At 37.5% G+C, this 19,564-nt stretch overlaps 1 protein-coding gene across 3 annotated transcripts in view; it reads right to left on the reverse strand.

The window, feature by feature from the left end:
* CFAP47 (cilia and flagella associated protein 47) overlaps positions 1 to 19,564 on the reverse strand; it is a 642,446-nt gene that overhangs the window by 608,364 nt on the left and 14,518 nt on the right. For all 3 annotated transcript variants that reach the window (XM_037902107.2, XM_043538024.1, XM_043538025.1), the window contains exons 3-9: positions 10,971 to 11,086; positions 5,962 to 6,100; positions 4,287 to 4,515; positions 3,696 to 3,856; positions 2,353 to 2,486; positions 1,537 to 1,772; positions 603 to 795 (exon numbers count right to left, since the gene is read on the reverse strand). In XM_037902107.2, coding sequence (XP_037758035.1) covers positions 603 to 795; positions 1,537 to 1,772; positions 2,353 to 2,486; positions 3,696 to 3,856; positions 4,287 to 4,515; positions 5,962 to 6,100; positions 10,971 to 11,086 — 1,208 coding nt within the window. The remainder of the gene's footprint in view (positions 1 to 602; positions 796 to 1,536; positions 1,773 to 2,352; positions 2,487 to 3,695; positions 3,857 to 4,286; positions 4,516 to 5,961; positions 6,101 to 10,970; positions 11,087 to 19,564) is intronic.

A 19,564-nucleotide genomic window follows, 5' to 3' on the forward strand; every position in this document is an offset into this window, starting at 1 on the left:
AATTTTTCATTTTCAATAATCCAAGGTATTATCAGTTCACCACAGATAAGTGTATTTTATATATAAATATAAAACTTTCAAACCTGACAGTTTTACCAGAATAAATACATGGAGATGATCATTTACTAGAAGGAAATGACCATCTCCATGTATTTATTCTGGTAAAACGGGGACTTTGGTCCAGATCCTCAAAGGTTTTTAAGGCACCTAACTCAGTGGGAGTTAGGCTCCTAAATATTTTCTCAAGCCTTAGGTGGAGGGTATTAACAGATACATTACAATGAAAAATAAATTACCAGGATTGTTTAAGACAGTTAAATACAAAAGTACAGTACAATAATTCTTAATGTAAAACATAAGACTGCAAATCCTCAGGATCATATAAAGCAGCACAAAGTTAAACCCTGATTTATCTAATCATGTAAAAATTAGAAAAACACTACCATGGATATATTTTAATAAAGTGAGTATTCTTTAAGCTTTCAAAGAAAAATGTTTTTTAAAACAATGGCTAAAATATGAACTGACTCCATTTCTAAGACCTGTTAAGAAGTATATTTCTAAAAATGAAAACACTCAGAATTTTTTGTTTAGTAACATACCAGGGTTGATTTTAAACATAATTTTCTTGGTTTTAGGTTTGCATACACCAGTAAAACTTAAATGTATTTGATGGAAGGGTTTGATCTTCAAAGACTGTAAGTTATCTTCCTCTGCCACTGAACCAAAAATCTCTACAACTTGCTTCACTTTAAAAGTTCCTGCTTGACGTGGAGCAAATGAAAACATCACATCCTAAAAAAATGAACATTGCTATGAAACATTTTATTAAAAATAAAGCTAACAGAGAGATATTTTGTAGACTTCTTTATTAAATACTAGTTATATCATACTGATTCAAATTTATTTTAAGGGTACTACTTGATTTTTCATAATACTAATTATTACATGTAATTGAGCAAATTAAGACGTATAGAACTGCTAGGCATTAACAGAATTTTATAAGCTCAATTCTGTAGAATAATATACTTACACATCTTCCCCGGTGCCCCCAATTTATCTGTTCATAAAAGATATACTTATATATTTGTTCTAACTTTAAATATCTTTATGCTACATAAAAGGAAAAGTAGCTAAAATATATGATTTAATGGAACAATTAAACCTAAGGCCTTATCCTGCAAATATTTAGGTACATGAGTAATTTTACTTAAGTATCTATGTCTTTGCAGAATCAAGGCCATAGTCACTACAAAATGTACTTTCCCTTCCCTCCCCATTTGAAAATTGATAGTATTTGGTGCTTGATAGAGTAACAGAGTCCACTGTATGGTTCTATATTGACAATAAATTATGAGCTTGGCTCATGTAAAAGGAAATGTGGAACCTCTTCTTAAGTGAATCTAGTATTCACCACTGAAAATATGCAAACAAAACAATTTACAGTTCTAACATGAACAATTGTAGACGATAATGTTGTCCTCATCTTTCCAACCAAGTATCTATTTACTGGGAAAAGATGAGCATTTACATTACCTTTGTACATTTTTCTTTTACTTTCCCTTTTTCAGGACAAATATTAAAATGCGCTATCTTGTGGAAGCTGTATGTTACTGGAAGTGACTCAGATTCATTTTTGAGAGTGCACATAATCTCTGTGTGTTCACCCATGAAACAGTCCATAAAATTAACAACTGGTCCTGGACTGAAAGTTAACATGACAGGAAGCCCTGAACCTGTCAAAGCTAACTCCACATGATGAGGATGAGTCTCTGCACAAGAGAGTAAGAAACAAGTATAAAATACGACATTGAATTAAAAAGACATGAAACAGTTTTAGACTCTTACAGCCACAGAGTATATAAAATTATGAAGTAACATGGCTTCTTTTCTAATACTGTGTTTCAGAATTTTAATATAATTGGCCACAAACTTAATGCAAGATGTACGTGCTTATTTATATAGGCTAAAACCTTCTTCGTTTATTAAAATTGGAAAAACACAATCATTTTGACCTAACCATAAACCTTCAGTGATTTACAAATCTATTTTTTAAAAATTAGTTAAACCTACAATTAAATACTAATGCTTGCAACCAAAAGGTGCATTTGTGACATAAATTATTCTAAATTTATTTTCCCCTTCCCCTCCACCCCCAAATTAGAGTCTTAAATTCAATGCTGCCCTTTTCCTCACTATTTGAGGCATTCAGCACCAGTTCTCTTAATGTACATGTGCAGGTCCCCACAACACATATACAGGTCCCTTTTAAAATTACTAATCTGAAGACGTGGAAAAATTTAAAAACTTCGAAGTCTTCCATACGTAAGCTATATATTTCTGATAACATACCTTTGATTGGTATGTTGTCACCATTCAGAGCTTGCAGAAAGCCATCTTTACTTCCTACGGCCTCAAACCTCAAAAACAGTGCATAATCTTGTCTTGGTGGAAATTCAGTAAGTCCAATGTCTCTTTTAAATTGCCTGTAAAATTCACTATCTTTAAATACCATACATACACTTATTAATCAAAGGTAATTTTTCATCAGTTCATTTTAATTCTACAATTCTCCTGTTACAGCTCAGACAAATGAGACTTTAAAATTGAACACAGTACTGAAACCAACGGGACTACTCAGATATAGTAGTCTGCAGCTCCCATGTCCCAAAAGCTGCAGAGGGTATAGCCACATCAACTCTAATGACATACGTACACAAGTATACAAAGAATCCCTGTAGCTGCCCTATATAAACCTGGTGGTGATGTTTCTGTTCTTTCAGACCACCAAGCTGACATTATTCTAGTGACATTCAAGTTAAGGGAAGTTACCAAACTTGAAAACAATAGGAGTCTCCCATGCACTTCTGCATGTTCAACGGGGGGTGGGGGGTGGGGAAAATCAGTTCCTCTGGAGAATTTAATACCCTTTTTGTTGCCCAGAAACATGAAAAAAAAAATGTTATCCAACTTTCTGGTTCCTGAAGTAAATCTTAGTGAATTATTATTATTTACAGCTAGGTAGATTTTTTTCTATTCTTGTCACTAGTGTCAGGATGAGAAGTTACTATGGAATATGTACATACATGCTGGCATGCACAGACCAAGTGTGTAAAAACACCAGATCATCAACTGCTGTAGTGCACTGCATTTGTGATGGGGAACATAGCAGGAACTGCCAACTTGAAGGTGACAAACTACCCTAATTCAAGAGATTTCCTGGATGAAAAATTGGGGGAGGGGAGGGGGGAGGAATTGTTCTTATAACTTATGTAACTCATCTGTCAAAGCCTCTCAACAAAATTTCTAGCCAGCAAGAAGAGTTTATAAATTATTTTTGAACAGTAAATCAAACCTCCTTGCCTGGATTGATCTGTGATTACTTTGGAGGATGAACTAAAAGGAAATTTGTAGATTTAATCTGGGAGAAAATGTATACATCTTTATTTATCAAACAAAAATGTATTATTTTAATTAATTTATTTTTAACCCTGTATATACAAAATTAGGTTTATAATGTATTTTAAACTGTCCATCAGCAGTAAACTAGCATTGATCTGTGCACATTCAGAGGAAAGAATTTGAGACATAAGGGTTAATTTAATACATCTAACACAACTGCAAATAGATTTGCCTGCATGTATTAATTACATCTTTTATTGTGTCAGCCTCTTAAGGTTGCACTGTGTACTTACTTTGGACTAAAGCACAGTGTAACCACAGTTTTCTGATAAGGTAGCAAGGTTCCTTGGTTGGGAATGCAAGAGATCAAACTTGAAACATCTAGTTCTTTGGTTCTATTTATGAAGCTCAATTCTTGTAAAACAGCATCAGTACTCTTCTGAAGATGTGTGCCCTGTAAAACAACACCAAAACATGAAATATAGTTATGTCAGTCAATTTTCCCTTTTTGTGTGGAAAATTCCACAGCAACAAGAGACAGAAGCAAAAAAATTTAAGAAGTAGGAAAATATAACACTACCACCTACCTCTCAATTTATACTATAAAACCCACAAACATTAGCCGGGGGTTATGAAATGAATTGACTCTCTTTTTAAAAAAGTTTACTTGATTTCTTGCTGGTATGAACATTTTACTCTCAATGAAAACCTGTAATGATAGTCCTGCTGTTGGACAGATCTTTCAGCAACTGACCGAAAGAAGATTGAGGTAAGGGACATTAATAGAGGGAGAATGCAAATTTTAAAAAACCACTGAGAATCAAAAGCAGCCATCAAAACATCTTTGCACTGAAATTTTTAAAAATTCAACATTGTTTCCTTACCATCTCTCCCCCAATAGCATCGTCCTCCAGCACTGCCACCCAGTTGATGGTCTCTGGGCTTTTATTGTACAGAACCACTTGTTCAGTATTTGAAGTTCCAAAATAGACAGATCCAAAATGAATACATTCTAGTGTGTTTTCATGAGACACACCTAATAATTCAAGAACTTGTTCAACTACATGAGCTTCTATCCTTAAGTTTGTGACACCACAACCTTGCAATTGCACTCTGTTGGAAAGGGTAACAGAGAAAAAATGAGATGTACACATCTAAAATTCATACAAGAATAATGCATGAATTTTATTGGAACTTTACTTTAAATTCTCTGATATAGCTGACTAAATCAAAGGCCTATAGTAAACAAACTAACCACAGTGGCACAAAAATAAACACATTCTACAGTATGAAGAGATTATGTACCCATTATAAGTTGTGTTCTCTGAGTGTGTTGTCACTGCAGAGTCATGGTGGAAGAATCACACACGGGGCATTGGGGGGGTTTTGAGCAGTACCAGCAGTTAGTGGGTGAGTGGCAACCATACCCTTGGAGCCTTACATTCTTCTCACTGAGCATATAAAAACCTAGCTCAGTCTAAAAATCTCTCAATCCCCCGGTAACTAGAAAAGCCAGACTCCCCTGTTGCTGGATCTGAAGATTTTAAACCCTTCAATAATTGAACTATCTTAGATGGATCATCTCTAGGAGTCCTCTGCTTGTGATGTTCTTTAACAGGATAGGACTTGTCAGATGATCCTGGCTTCAGTGCCAAGGAATGTGACAACCTGATTTACTTGGGCCAGAAAACTGCCTCCTCAGGAGAGCTTTTCCTGGATTCTTGAACTAACAGAAGAATTTATAATTAATTGCTGCTGTCCTTCAAGTTCTTGAAGAGAAAAGGTTTTTTGCGTGTTGTACAACCCTTCAAAGCACTGGAGAAATGTCATGCCTATTAACAATAACATTTGTCTGAATAAATGCAGCACTATTTGCCTCAGGTCCACCCTGGTAGGTAAGACCCACAACTTGAACTCAGAAACAAGAAAAACAAGATTTTTTTGCTAAACTAACTTTCTTTGTACTAATCAAGTCCTGACTTTAAATAACTTTTTAAAACTCTTTACGAAGGAAAGAGCTATTATGGTTGCATTTAAAAATATTTATATTTTGAAAGATTCTACTGATCTGAGAGAGACTCAGTGTACCTGAAGTGGGAATACCAGTGGAACCTGTAATGGCTCTCAAATCTGTAAAGGTTTTTTTAAAATACACCCTCTGTAACTATTCCACCAAAAGAGAAAGGATAAAGTTCCCCAAATCACATCAACTGGTAGAGAGCCAGGAACCAACAGTGCAAGAGTATGTACACCCTTGGTCAGAAGAACGTTGAGCTCAAGAGACATACATCCACTGCCTGTCAATACTGTTTTAGTGTTGCCAGGCACACATTGCTCTATGGAGCTAATATCATCAGCAAAACTATTTAATGAAGCAAAGGTCTGGACAACTGGGGGCAGCAACTGATGCCTGGGAACTTAACTTCTTGTCACGTTGTGGTTCCAGTCATTCAGCATTTGGATAAATATAGCTGAACTGAAGAGAGTTTAGAAATAAGACAGGACATTAAAAAAAATCATCCAAAGCAAGCAGACTATGCAGTCACATTCTGCACTTACTTTGCCATTTCCCTAATGACTCTCGGTATATCTGTACAGATATCCACTTTAACCAACTGTAATGTTTTGGGTTCTACCATTCCACTGGCAGGTACTATGTTAACAGGGACACTTCCGTTGTAGTTTATTTTAAATGCACCTAAGACAAATATAGTATTGTATGTTACATATAACATTTAAATGGAAGATTATCTAGCATTCAACACATAGAATAAACTAAAAACACTTTATTTTATGTACTATTTATGAAACTTTACTGTAACTTATAAAAATAAAATTATGGTATTGTAACACATATATTGCAAAACAAAATCCTAATCTAACATTTAAGATTTGTGTTTTTCTGGCTTTCCTCAAATATCAGATGCCCACATACAATGCCATTGTGCAAAGTTATTGTTGTAATAGACAACGTAATGACATTCAGAACCCAACTGATTGTATCATAAAACAAAAGGAGTACTTGTGGCACCTTAGAGACTAACAAATCTATTTGAGGATAAGCTTTCGTGAGTTACAGCTCATTTCATCGGATGCATGAATGCTGTAGCTCATGAAAGCTTATGCTCAAATAAATTTGTTAGTCTCTAAGGTGCCACAAGTCCTCCTTTTCTTTTTGCGAATACAGACTAACACGGCTGCTACTCTGAAACCTATCATAAAACAGTTGCTAGTAACACTTTGTATGTCAGGCAAATTTGAGACATAGCTTTATGTAGCTGTAGTAGCCAAATGTTTAAGAGCTTAACCAAGGAGAAGTCTATCGTCTCTTTCTGTGCAACTGACAACTGCGTATGTATGCAGTGTAGTATACCACAAATGAGAAAAATCTAAGCACAAGCGTAGGATACATTTTTTAAAAATTAACAAACTATGTGAACAATAGAATCGATAAGTGGATGTATTCCACATGTGGCAGCATATTATCTGCTGACAACCAAGAGGTATCAATAAACTATTAAAACTGCTGTTATATAAAGCCAGGAGTTTCCATGTCAAATGGTCTAGATAATACATATTCCTGCCATGAGTGCAGGGGACTGGACAAGATGACCTCTCGAGATCCCTTCCAGTCCTCCGATTCTATGATTTTTAACAAGATGCAGAATCAAAATAAAGCTTGAGTACTCAAGTTTTATGTTGATTAACAACATGGAGTCAGGACACATGTAAGCTACTCCCTCAGCCAGAGGCCAGGATGCAGCCCCTCCCCTGCTGACATTACTCATGTGTCTGGATACTGCCCCTCAACATTACTTGCAGGGAGTATTAGGTCCACTGGGCCCACATAATCATAGATTCAGCGGTCCATCACTTGTCTGCCCTCAATACTATCCTTTGCACCAGCCTATACAAAGCCACCTCCATATGCCCAATCCTGCATCAGCAGCCCATCCTTCATCACAGGGCTTAAATGGTGAAGAAGGCTATATATGGTTCTTCTGCACCAGGATCAACTTCACTCCAGGTGAATTATACATATGCTTTAAACAGGTAAAGGATCAGTACTTCTCACATAACTATTTCTGTTCTAGGAGATAAATGATCATTTATTAGTAATGGCGGATTTCAAAAAAAATCAGACATTACACATCAAGTTCCAACCTCGTAGGAGAAAAAAAAAAATATATGAAATCTGTGTACACTCAAAATGTCCAGTGAACAGCTGCTAGCACTAAACATTCTACTTAGTAATGATGCTAACAGGAAAGGAAGACACTAACATCAATATTTCTTCCCCTAAAGAGCATTTGTCAAAGTTGTAGTGAGAAGTACAATGGAAAGGCTATTTACCCCTAAGTGGAAGTTACCTCAGCCAAAAAAAATGATATGTAAAACAGGTAAGCAATTTACAGCAGTGGTAGATTTCCCACTTTAGAAGACCGAACTGCTGCAGAGACATCTCTACAAAAACATAGAACCAAATACAAATTTCAGTAGACGCTTAGAACAAGTTGAAGATGCCTGTCACAAGCATTTTTGTTATATAATATAACAAACTGCTTTGTATAATAGAAAATTTATACTGTTCCATGGATCACCACTCACTTTTCTCCCCATAGAGTTGAGCATTAGATTCTAGGGAAAACAGAAGATTATAACTGAAACTTTTCACAAAGCAAACAGTATATACAAATATTTTTCTTCTTTTTGTTAATACCTTTCCTTGTATACTTTATATAGATAATACACACATACTAACTAACATCTGGAATAAAAAGTTAAGACAAAAAATTCTAAAATTGCTGAAGTGTGCAACAGTTTTGATACCTTATAGCAAAAGAGATTTTTTTTTATAACACAAACAAAATCTGAGCACTAGTGCTTAGTAGATGTTTGCATTTATGTGACCATGGCTGCCTCACAAATCTCCTGTAGATGTATCAGAAGTTTTCAGCCACAGCAAGCTTCCCTCATCCCAAACAGGCTGTTGATGTGATCCTTGAGTTGTAGGCCTGCCAGATTTTAAACAGTGAGACTTCCAATCAAAGAGCCATTCTCATATGGCTCTCTTGGCAACAATATTCCCTGTTATTTTTGTGTAAAACAGGTGGATTTTAATCCATATCAAATAAACATCTATAGAAACTTTGACACTGGTACAAAGAACAGCTTCACCAGGATGGGCTTACATGCATGGGATAAAATGATGGTAGGATGATTAACTAAAAGTTGAATTTTGAAGGAATTTAGTATATGTACTCATATCATCACCTTATCCTTAAAAAAAAGGAAATATAAAAGTGGATCGTTCCCTGGAGACTAAAAGTTATTAATTTTATGAGCTAAAGTCACTGCCATAAGAAAATGACCTTCTACCTAAGAAACTTGAGCTCACAGGTATCAAATGGCTCAAAAGGAGATTCCATCAGCTTAGTCAGGGCCACCTTAATATAATTAAGCAGGGAGTTTTTAGTGAGCATTTCTAAAGTATTAAGTCGCACATGACCAAAGGCCAGAGAAAAATTATATGCTTTAAGTTTGTTCCCTGAAACCCAGAATAGATGCCAAACGATTTCTGGAAGAAAATGCTCATAACCCAGACAAGTGAAAAATGTCATCAAATAATTTATATGTAGGCTTGGAAGGAGTAGATTTGTATTGGTAAACGTTGGTGTATGTCAATCTCACTGTGCACACAAAAACTAACAAAAAAATATTTCCATCAATAATAATAAAAATGTACAGAAAGTCAAAGTAAGAAAAATGTTGCTTATTAGAGTTTGATATAAGGACATTTATTTTGTATATTTTAACGTGATGTTGACAAATTTGTTTTGACGGTTATAAAGCTTTAACTTTTTGAATCTCAACTACTACTGTCATTAAATAATTATCTGACACACACCCCGAGACTTAGCCCCAGGCACTTTCCCTTAACTGTGAAAATTTAAACGGATAAAAATTGGAAAAAAAAAAAAAAGGCTTAAAAATAAATATCTATATTATGTGTCCAAATTATAAAAAAATAAATAAATAAAAATTCAGTTCTGCCAAGCCTATTTATATGGGATTGCTTAAAAGATTCCACATAAGCCTTTTCATACCACATCATCAGAATTTTCTCCTGAAGGGTATATACACTTAAGAAGGTTCCTTCCAAGAAGCTGAGGGACTTGAGACACCTGCTTAGAAACACCAATTTGTGTGATCTCAAAAGCTATGCTGACCCGATGAAAGCTCTCTAGTTGGAACAGACAGTTGCCCTACTTATTCTGTGGTAACAGGCATGGCCTGTTCCTCATCCTGATGGATTTGCCACTGCAATTCCTACCAAGTTTTAGAGCAATATGTCTTGCCAGTGGGAAGATATTGGGATCGCAGACTTCAGTAAAGGTAATAAAAGCAGTTATATGTGAGCTATTCTGCCTAAGGAAAGAAGAAGACATCTAGTGATTTCTAATGCACAGTGGTGCACATCCTCACCAGGAGTGCTTCCACTGACTGAAGAGGGGCAGTGTGGAGGGTTGAGAGCCACGACTCTCAGCTCTGCACAGATCCCCGCAGGGAGCCCAGCTGCCCCCAGGCTACTTGCCTCACTGCTCCCAGCCGGCAGGCAGCCATCTGAGACCTCTTACCATGCCCGGATTCTGGTCAGCTGCCGTGCTCCCAGCAGGAAGCATGGAGACGAGAGCCTGTGCGGGCAGCCAGCCTCCCAGCCAGGAGATGGGAGTCTTGGTGCAGCCAGGCTTCCAGCAGGGAGTGGGGAGCCCAGGGGGCAGTCCAGCATGGAGCAGAGACCCAGCAGAGGAATTGGGGCTTTCTTGTCAATTTTGCAGCTCCATGAAATTGACAAGACAGCCAACAGCAAATGTAAGTAACACAAAAAGAAAAAGGAGTACTTGTGGCACCTTAGAGACTAACAAATGTATTTGAGCTGTAGCTCACGAAACCTTATGCTCAAATAAATTTGTTAGTCTCTAAGGTGCCACAAGTACTCCTTTTCTTTCTGCAAATACAGACTAACACGGCTGCTACTCTGAAACCTGTAAGTAACACAGTGTCCTCGCAGACAGTGTGTTGCCCTAACTACAATGACATAAACCCTACACCTCTCATGGAGGTAGAGTTATTATGTCAGTGTGGTAGGGCACATACATCGGTGGGACAAGGCTGTAGTGACTACACTGACATAATTAGGTCGATGTAAGCTGCCTTGCATCGACCTAACTGTATAAAATAGACCAGGCCTCAGCCTAGATTCAAGAATAGTGCACTACTACAAATGCATTTTTGGATACTCAGAAGTCTTACAGCTGCCAGAAGTTTTACATGAGCTCTCCTTCTCCGAGCAGTTCCACAACACCTCACAACTGAGCTTAAGACACTGGGCAGACTTTTACAAAACCAGCAATTGTGCACTCACAGTCCTGTTCAAATCAAAGCCTTATTTTCTCCTGTATAAGATCCTAAATTCTTTTATTGTTGACGTGTTAACTTGAACAAAAACTACATTTTTTCAAAGAAAAATAAAACCTTTTGGTAATTTACTGAATAGTGACATTTACCTGGAGATGATCCATGGTTAGTAATACTAATCTCTTTACTAATTACTTTACTGTTTGCAATCACTGTGCCAAAATTAATCTCCGGCTCAATTTCCAGACAACAGCACGGAATTAATCTGCAGAGAAAAGATATTTTAATTATTTTTCCCAGAACTTCAAGCTATTTTGTGGTTTTTAAAAGAAATATATTTGAACAATGCAATAGAAAAGAAATTTGCTTTCCTCCTAATTCCATTAACACAATTATTTATGCAACTCACTTCAGCAGTATTATGAATACATGGAAGACATAAAAATGCCTACTTATTAAACTGCTAATCTGTTTATTTTTAATTACTGTAACTTTAAAACAATTTAATTCCAGTCAATGAGCTGAAATGGAATGCAACTATATATTATGTTTCAATTCCTGTGTTATGGCACAAAGACCCTAATATGAATTCTCAGAAAAGCTTTCACTCATTTTGGGTTAATTCCTGCATAAAAAAATGACTAAAATGACTAAGATAAACATACACATAAACATTTCAATAGTGGCTGACCAAACTAATATTTATCCAGATGTTCATACCCTAGTGCAACAAAACTTATGGCACTCAGTGTTCTTTATTTATGAGCATGCATCATGTAGTTTCAGCGACATTAGTTGTAATAAAAGACGCTGGTGAAATCAAGTTTAAGCTATTTGTTTTGCCAAGAGGCCTCAATCAAAATCAGGGTTCCATTGTACTAGGCACTGCACCAGCCCTGACCCAAAGAGCTTGCAGTTTAAGGTTCCAAATCCTTGAATGAATTCCGTGCAGGCAGACTGCTGCATTCAACAACAAAATAAGGAACAAAATAAGAAAGGCTAAGGCACAAAATAAGTTACACCTAGCAAGGGACATAAAAGGCAATAAGAAAAAGTTCTTTAAATATATTAGGAACAAGAGAAAGACAAAGGAAAACTTAGGTCCTCTACTTAATGAAGGAAAGCCAGGGGTGAAAGTAAGATAAAATACTTACCAGTGTGGAGGCCTGGCCTCAGTTTGAAGGGGTGAGGCTGGAGGGGTCAGCCTCTCCCAGCCAGCCCTTCCACACTGCCCGGACCACACCATCCAGGGCTCTGCTTGCTGCCATGGTAGCAACGGCTGGGAGCCCAGGGTCCTTTTAAATTGCCAGGCCCCAGGGCAACTGACTCTTTTGCCCCCACTGTTGGCAGCCCTGGGGAGGGGGGAGCAAAAGGGGCAGCAACGTTAAAGTGCTGCCGTGGCAGCGCTTTAACGTGGGCTGGGTATGGGCAGGTACCGGCAGCCACTTCTTACCAGTACACTGTCCCGGCCCACTTTCACCTCTGAGAAGAGCTAATAACTTATGACATCAAGAAAGCTGAGGTGTTTAAAAGGTCTATTTTGCTTCAGTCTTCACTAAAAAAGTTAATGGCAACCAGATACTTAACACAATTAATATTAACAACGAGGGAGAAGGAATGCAAGACACAATAGGAAAATAACAGTTTAAAGAATATTTAGATAAATTAGATGTATTCAAGTTGGCAGGGCTCAATGAAATTCATCCTACGGTACTTAAAGAACTAGCTGAAGCAATCTCAGAACTCTTAGCAACGATCTTTGAGAACTCTTGGAGAACAGGTGAGGTCCCAGAAGAATGGAAAAGGGCAAACACAGTACCTTTCTTTTAAAAGGACAACAAAGAGGACCTGGGGAATTATAGACCAGTCAGCCTAACTTAACTACCTGGAAAGATACTGGAACAATTTATTAAGCAATCCATTTGTAAGAATCTGGAGGATAACACGTTAAGAAGGAACAGCCAGCGTGGATTTGTCAAACAAATCATGCCAAACCAACCTAATATCCTTCTTTGACAAGGTTACAGCCTAGTGAGGAATTAATAGACTTGATATATGTTCATTTTAGGAAGTCTTTTCACACAGTCACACATGACATTCTCATAAACAAACTAGGGAAATGTGGTCTAGATGAAATTACTATAAGGTGGGATCAAAACTGATTGAGTACTTTCTTTCAAAGAGTAGTTTTAAATGGTTTGCTGTCAAACTGGGTGGGCATACCTAATGAAGTCCCACAGGGGTCAGTCCTAGGTCCTGTGCTGTTCAGTATCTTCATTAATGACTTGGATAACTGAGTGGACAGAGTACTTATAAAATTTGCAGATGACACCATGCTGGGAGCTGGTACAAGCATTTTGGAGGACATGATCAGAATTCAAAATCATCTTGACAAATTGGAGAATTGGTCTTAATTCAACAAGATGAAATTCAATAAAGACAAGTGCAAAGTACTTCACTTAGGAAGGAAAAATGAAATGCACAACCACAAAATGAGAAATAACTGTGCAGGTGGTAGTACTGCTGTGTGTTTTAGTGGCTATCAAATTGAATACGAGTCAACAACATGATGCAGCTGCAAAAAAGGCTAATGTCATTCTGGGTTGTGTTAACAGGAATGCTGTAAGACATGAGAGGTAACTGTCCCACTCTACTTGGCACTGGTGAGGCCTCAGTTGGAATACTGTGTCCAATTTTAGCTGCCACATTTTGGGAAAGATGTGGACAAATTGGAAAGAGGCCGAAGGAGAGCAACAAAAATGATTAAAGATTTAGAAAACCCTGACCTACAAAAGGTTAAAAAAAACTGGTCATGTTTAGTCTGAGAAAAGAAGGGCAGGAGGAGACTGATAGCCTCCAAATACATTAAGTGCTGTTATAATGAGGACTGTGAAAAATTGTTTTCCCACATTCACTGAAGGTAGGTTAAGAAATAATGGGCTTAATCTGCAGCCATGGAAATTAAGGTTACATATTAGGAAAAACTTTCTAACTATAAGCATAGTTAAACCCTGGAATAGACTTCCAAGGGAGGTTTTTTTTAAGACATGGAATCTCCACCAATGGAGGTTTTTTAAGAATATGTTGGACAGACACCTCTCAGGGATGGTGCTAGTTTACTTTGTCCTGCAACAGTGCAGGGGGCTAGACTTGATGACTTCCTGAAGTCCCTTCCACCCTACTTTTCTATGATTCTATGACTCCCCAACCAAAGTGAATGGGGCTTCACATGAGCAGAGCAGTCTGCCAATGCACAGTCCATTACCAGATCAGAGCTTAACTTTACTACAAGAGACAACAAGTGGATCCAATGAACAGACAGGAGAGAGCACAAAGGTATCAGTGAAACTATTATGATTAGTATAATAAGCAGTGGTCACAGTTATGTGAAGAATGGAAGGGGAATTTTCTGAAATGGACACGTTCTGTAAATGCCAATATTTTAAAATCAATTAACTATTACGGTTTTTATATCCCCACCTCCAAAAAAGGTAACTTACCAGTGATATAGTTCTGTGTTGGGACCAGTGTTGACCTTCCTATGTTTAGAATGAGGCCTAGACAGTTGTGTAAGTGCAGTGTGATATGTATGTGAGAAAGGACTTCTTCCCTTGGACCCGCGCCTGAGTAGCAAGGCATCCAGATAGAGGAAGACATGAATTCCCTTCTTCCTGAAGTATGCTGTCAACTCTGACCATACATTTGGTAAAACTCCTGGGGGCAGAAGACAGACCAAAGGGAAGAACTGTGTACTGAAAACAGTGGTTTGCTGTGATGAACCAGAGAAATCTTCCATGGCTTGGGAAAAATTGCCACATGGAAGTAAGCATCCTGAAGGTTCTGAGCAGTCATTCTGAGTCAACACAGGGAGAATAGTTGACAAGATGACCATACGCAACCTCATGTATCTGATTTATTTGAGGAGGCTGTAGAGGTCGAGAACAAGTCTTACTTCCTGGTTCCCAAACCAAAGAGAGAGTACCGGGAATAGAAGCCCTGACACTGGTGTTCCAGAAGAACTTGCTCCACCACTCCCAAGGCCAGCAAGGAGCAGTCCTGCTCAAGGAGCAATATCTCATGAGAGGAGTCCCTTAAGAGGGATAGGGGGAGAAGAGTGGAGAGGAACTAGATAGTATAGCCTCATGTGATGGTGCTTAGGACCCAGCTGTCGTCGAGTCCCAGATATTGTAGAAGTGAGCTAACCTGTCCCCAGATGGAGGCAGAGTAAGGGGAGTGATGACCAGACCACTACTCTGGACCAAAGAGTCAAAGTTGTCACTTGGAGGTGCCGGGGAGGCTGTGTCAATTGGCTGAACTCCAGACCTGACTGCCTCCTCTGGGACCTATGCCCCTTTGTGGGGCTATTCTTCTGTCACCAGGGAGGAAAAGGCTGCCCAAAGGTGCACTGTGGACAGTATTATTGTTGCTGTTGGTCACCTAAGTAGCACAGCTGCACTGACGGTGTATGCACCCCCAAGGAACGTAGAATGGTCCTAGAATCCTCAAAGATATGCAAGATCTCATCCGTCTTACCTAAAAAGAGCACCTGGTCATCAAAGGGCAAATTCTATATGGTCTGCTGCACACTGGGAGCAATGCCCAAATTCTGCAACCAGGGTGTCCTTCTCCTGGTCACTACAGAAGACATAACTCTGGTTGAAGTGTCCAAATGTCTGTTTCTTGAATGATCTACAGATCAATCACAGCTCCTTGATGTGGACTTCGCCCAAACACAACAAGAACTGTGCATGCAGATTGTTGCTAGGGATTGTTCCCCCACAAGATGGATAATATTTAAACTCAGTGAGGGCATCATGCAGAAACACTTAACTAAATACAACTAACACTAATCTAACTACACTATGGGTACCGTTAACTATATATAACTAGTAAAAAAACACCTGAACTAATGAGAGAATGCGAGGTTAAGACGACACAGAGCTCCAACTCCAGCCACAAGCAGTACAAAGGAACTGAAGGAGATCTGGCTATAAGAGTCAACACCGCCCCGGAGAGCGGCTCTGGCCACAAGGTGTGAATCTCACCCCTCCTCATGGACTGCTCTGCAAAATTCTCTGGTCCCAACACACATATACCTAAGTGGAATACAGGGATGCCTCTACTCTAAGAACCATATATCTGTAAAATTTCTCATAATTCCACTACTCAAACAAAATCCTAGCAGCGATGTCACTTGTTTTACAGATACCAGTTCTGCACCAACACGATTTCTTAGCTGCTCTAACCAGTGGTAAGGAGAGGTACCAGCTTTATTATTGTTTGGAGAATAATTATGTTTACTGACATGAATCTGGAGGTCTGATGTTATGAGAATGATGATTCATCCCCAAGTAGCTTCTTAATTGGTAAGGTATTCAACACAACTGAAAGAGATTAGTCCTTTTTCATGTCCCAATACTACCTTTCATAGTTTCTGTTACCACGCTGTTTCTCTCCACCTATTGGCAGGTGAGAGAGCCATTTTTAGGAATAACTCTGTTTTTATTCTCAGCATAGCATAGAGAGAATTTCATGCCAATACCAAGAAATAAGGACTTTGCTTTGCTATGTCTCATGCTACATCAAGTCGCAAATTTAGTGTGGTCTGCACCTTATACTTTTTGAGTTAAAGGAAACAGAGACAAAAATATAGGCTAGTATAGATTGGAGAAAGACAGGAAATCCATCCTGAGAAAACGCTCTCACGGATGTTGCAAAAACAATTTTTTTTTAATTTTTAAATACCTTGCTCCCTTGCAACATGATAAACTGTCAAAGTAATAAATTCTAGGAGGCGATAAACTGGACTATTAGGACATGAAATAAGTACAGGGAGACAGTTAACTTGTTTACAACTTTAAAGTACATCTATAATACATTTTAAGTATTCTACAGTTCTTCCAAGAAGTTTCTTCAGAAATATGAAAGACATTAGAATCTTGTCTAATTCCACTCAGGAACCAGCTACACTTCTTCTGGAATGCATATGAATCAGAAGATATTTTGTGACACTGAAGAGATTCTTTAAGGGAAAAGATTATCTATTAATTCCTGTGTGTTTTATGATGGAAAGGTCAAGTTGTTGAAAAGATAGGAATAGTTTTTTTGATTTCCTAAAGGACTCTGTACCATTCAAATAAGTGCTTAATATTTTACAACAAATCAAATTTCTGTTCATTTGCTTCATTTTTGTCTGATTTAGGGCATGAGGTTTCTAGTCCAATTGCATATTTTACACAGAGTACTATCATTTAAATTTGATTAAAACCTATTAGACCGAATTCACTCCTGCTTTAACTCTATTAGAAAAAAAAAATGGAGTTACACCAGGGATAAATTTAGACCACCATCGAATAAATTGTTTATGTTTTATCATTGTAAAAACTGAGTGCACTATATCACCAACAGTTAAGGCTGATGACTGGGGTAACAGCAAAAGGGCAATGTAATTAATTCCAATTTAGGAAAGTTTCTTTCTATGCCTGTGACACTACCTGAGAATTATGTACTCTCTTATAGCTGAAGCCCTCAATCCTGTAATGCATTTAAGCACATGTATTGTCCCATATTACAGTGGTATAAAGACAACAAATGAGTTGGGGGAAATGGTAGTGTTGGACACAGTTCAATAAGAGAAGGTTAATGGTCTAGGGAGATCAAGTAAATTTCAATCTCATGTTTATTTATCTTTACACATGTATTGTATTAGACAAAAGTGCAAGGTTAACATCTAAGTTTATTTAAATAAAATTTAAGTCATCTGCATGGAACTGGCAAGGAGGAAATCCCAAAAGCTAAAATAATAATATATATGGTATAGAAAGAGAAATATTTAGGCCTTGATTCTACAAAGCAGTTAAGAACATGTCTATAACTTTGTTCATATGAGGCTGCAGATAATGCTTCCAGTGCCGCCTGAGAAAACTCACTTAAAGGTAACTTGCAGATCTGGTCAAAATATTTCATTCAAAACATTTTTTCCCCCCAAAAATTGTTTTGTCAAATTGGGCATTTCCATAGGAACTATCCTATTTCCAATAATTTTTTTCAGGTTTTCATTAAAAAAAGATTTCATTTTTGGTCAAAAACTTGGGGGAGGGGGAGGGGATTGTTTTCTTCCAAAAAATTTGGGGGAAGGGGGAAATGGTTTGTTTGTTTTTAAGAAAAACTGAAAACTTAATAAAAAAATTGCAACAAAATCCAAAAATATTTTCACATAAATCTTTTGAAAGAACAAAAACAACCCCACTCTCCGACAAGTGCTTGCAATATTATATATGTGGCGTGGAGGGCATAATCTGGAGATTATGGTGCTGCACATATGTAGCCAAGCACATAGTTTGGCCTGCAAAACCCCTATGACAGTATGTGAGATGGACATTACCCGGTTTGATTGGCACAGCTCAGGTCACATTTGCAGGACTGGTATTTAGAAAATACAACTTTAAGGTCCTTATCAAAGGGCCAGTAAAATCTCTGAATTAGATGTTTCTTGGAGACAACCATACACTCCATTCCTTCTAAATTCACTCTTCATACATATTTAACTTCAGTTGTAAGAAAAAATATTTTAAGATTTAGTCATCTGTATATCTTCCTTACTAAATGTTTGCCTGAAATAAATGTATATAAAAAAGCTTTCAGGAGTGATATTTCAGAAGATTCTAGTCTTTACTAAAACTGTTTTATTAAGAAATTTAGCCAGCCATAATGAGTAGTGCTCCAGAGAGATGATCTGAACCTGCCCATATTTTTCCCATTTTATTATATAAAATCCTCTCTTCATAAATTAATTTTTAAAAGGTTGTTCCAGACTGGAACTTTTCTCCAAAACCCTCAGATTAGATTTGGTGCTTGTATCAATCTTCTTCAAACCACACCATAAGTAGCAAAAATTGAATTCATATATCTGTACAGAGAATTGCTTCTGATATAGCAGATCAGGGATAGACCAATGGGGAAGGTGTTTCTCACTCAACAACCACAAAAGGAAATAAAATATTAAAGGCAGATAATAGGCATTTAACTCTGACAGATCAAGTACTCCAACAAGTGCCAGGTCCTTTTCATGATCTTATGCAAAATATATAAATTCTAGTTACCTGAGATTCCATTAGAATGTTTCTTTTAATGCTCTGAAATGCTGAAAAATCTCAGGGCCACATTCATATTTACAATTTTAGCTCCGCTAAGCGGACAATGAAAATAAACTCTCTATATAGTATTCTCTCACATTCTGATTTATGACGAACTACAGACTAGATTTGCATCAATAAGTTTACAAAGAATACAGCAGTGCTGAATGGAACAATTTAAAAAAAAATTACTTGTCAACAAAAAAACCTGACACCAGCGCAACCAACATTATAACCCTTGAGAAGAAACAGACTTTTTCAAAAACAAAGACCACAAAGTTTATTCCTTCTTCCGGGACACATTCACTGAGTAATATGCATTATTCTGTAGATTTTTTCTGCAGACAGTCAGTTAAATTTTGAACTTCACAATGAAAAAAAATTACAGAAATTCTCTGGGTTTTATGTATGATACTCAGATTCCTTTCCAGAAGTTACTACAGTAAAAGCTTTGTTATCTGGCATGTTGGAGGTGGGGTGGGTGCCAGAGACAAAAATTCCAGTTAACTAAGAGTTATACTTACCAATGGTGGGAGGAAGTTTGGGGGTGGGAGGGTTCTCGGGGCTGGGGCACAGGAGGGGGTGCAGGCTCTGGGAGTTTGGGTGAA

The sequence above is a fragment of the Chelonia mydas genome, chromosome 1, assembly GCF_015237465.2.
Source record: "Chelonia mydas isolate rCheMyd1 chromosome 1, rCheMyd1.pri.v2, whole genome shotgun sequence".
In the NCBI taxonomy this organism is placed as follows: domain Eukaryota; kingdom Metazoa; phylum Chordata; order Testudines; family Cheloniidae; genus Chelonia; species Chelonia mydas.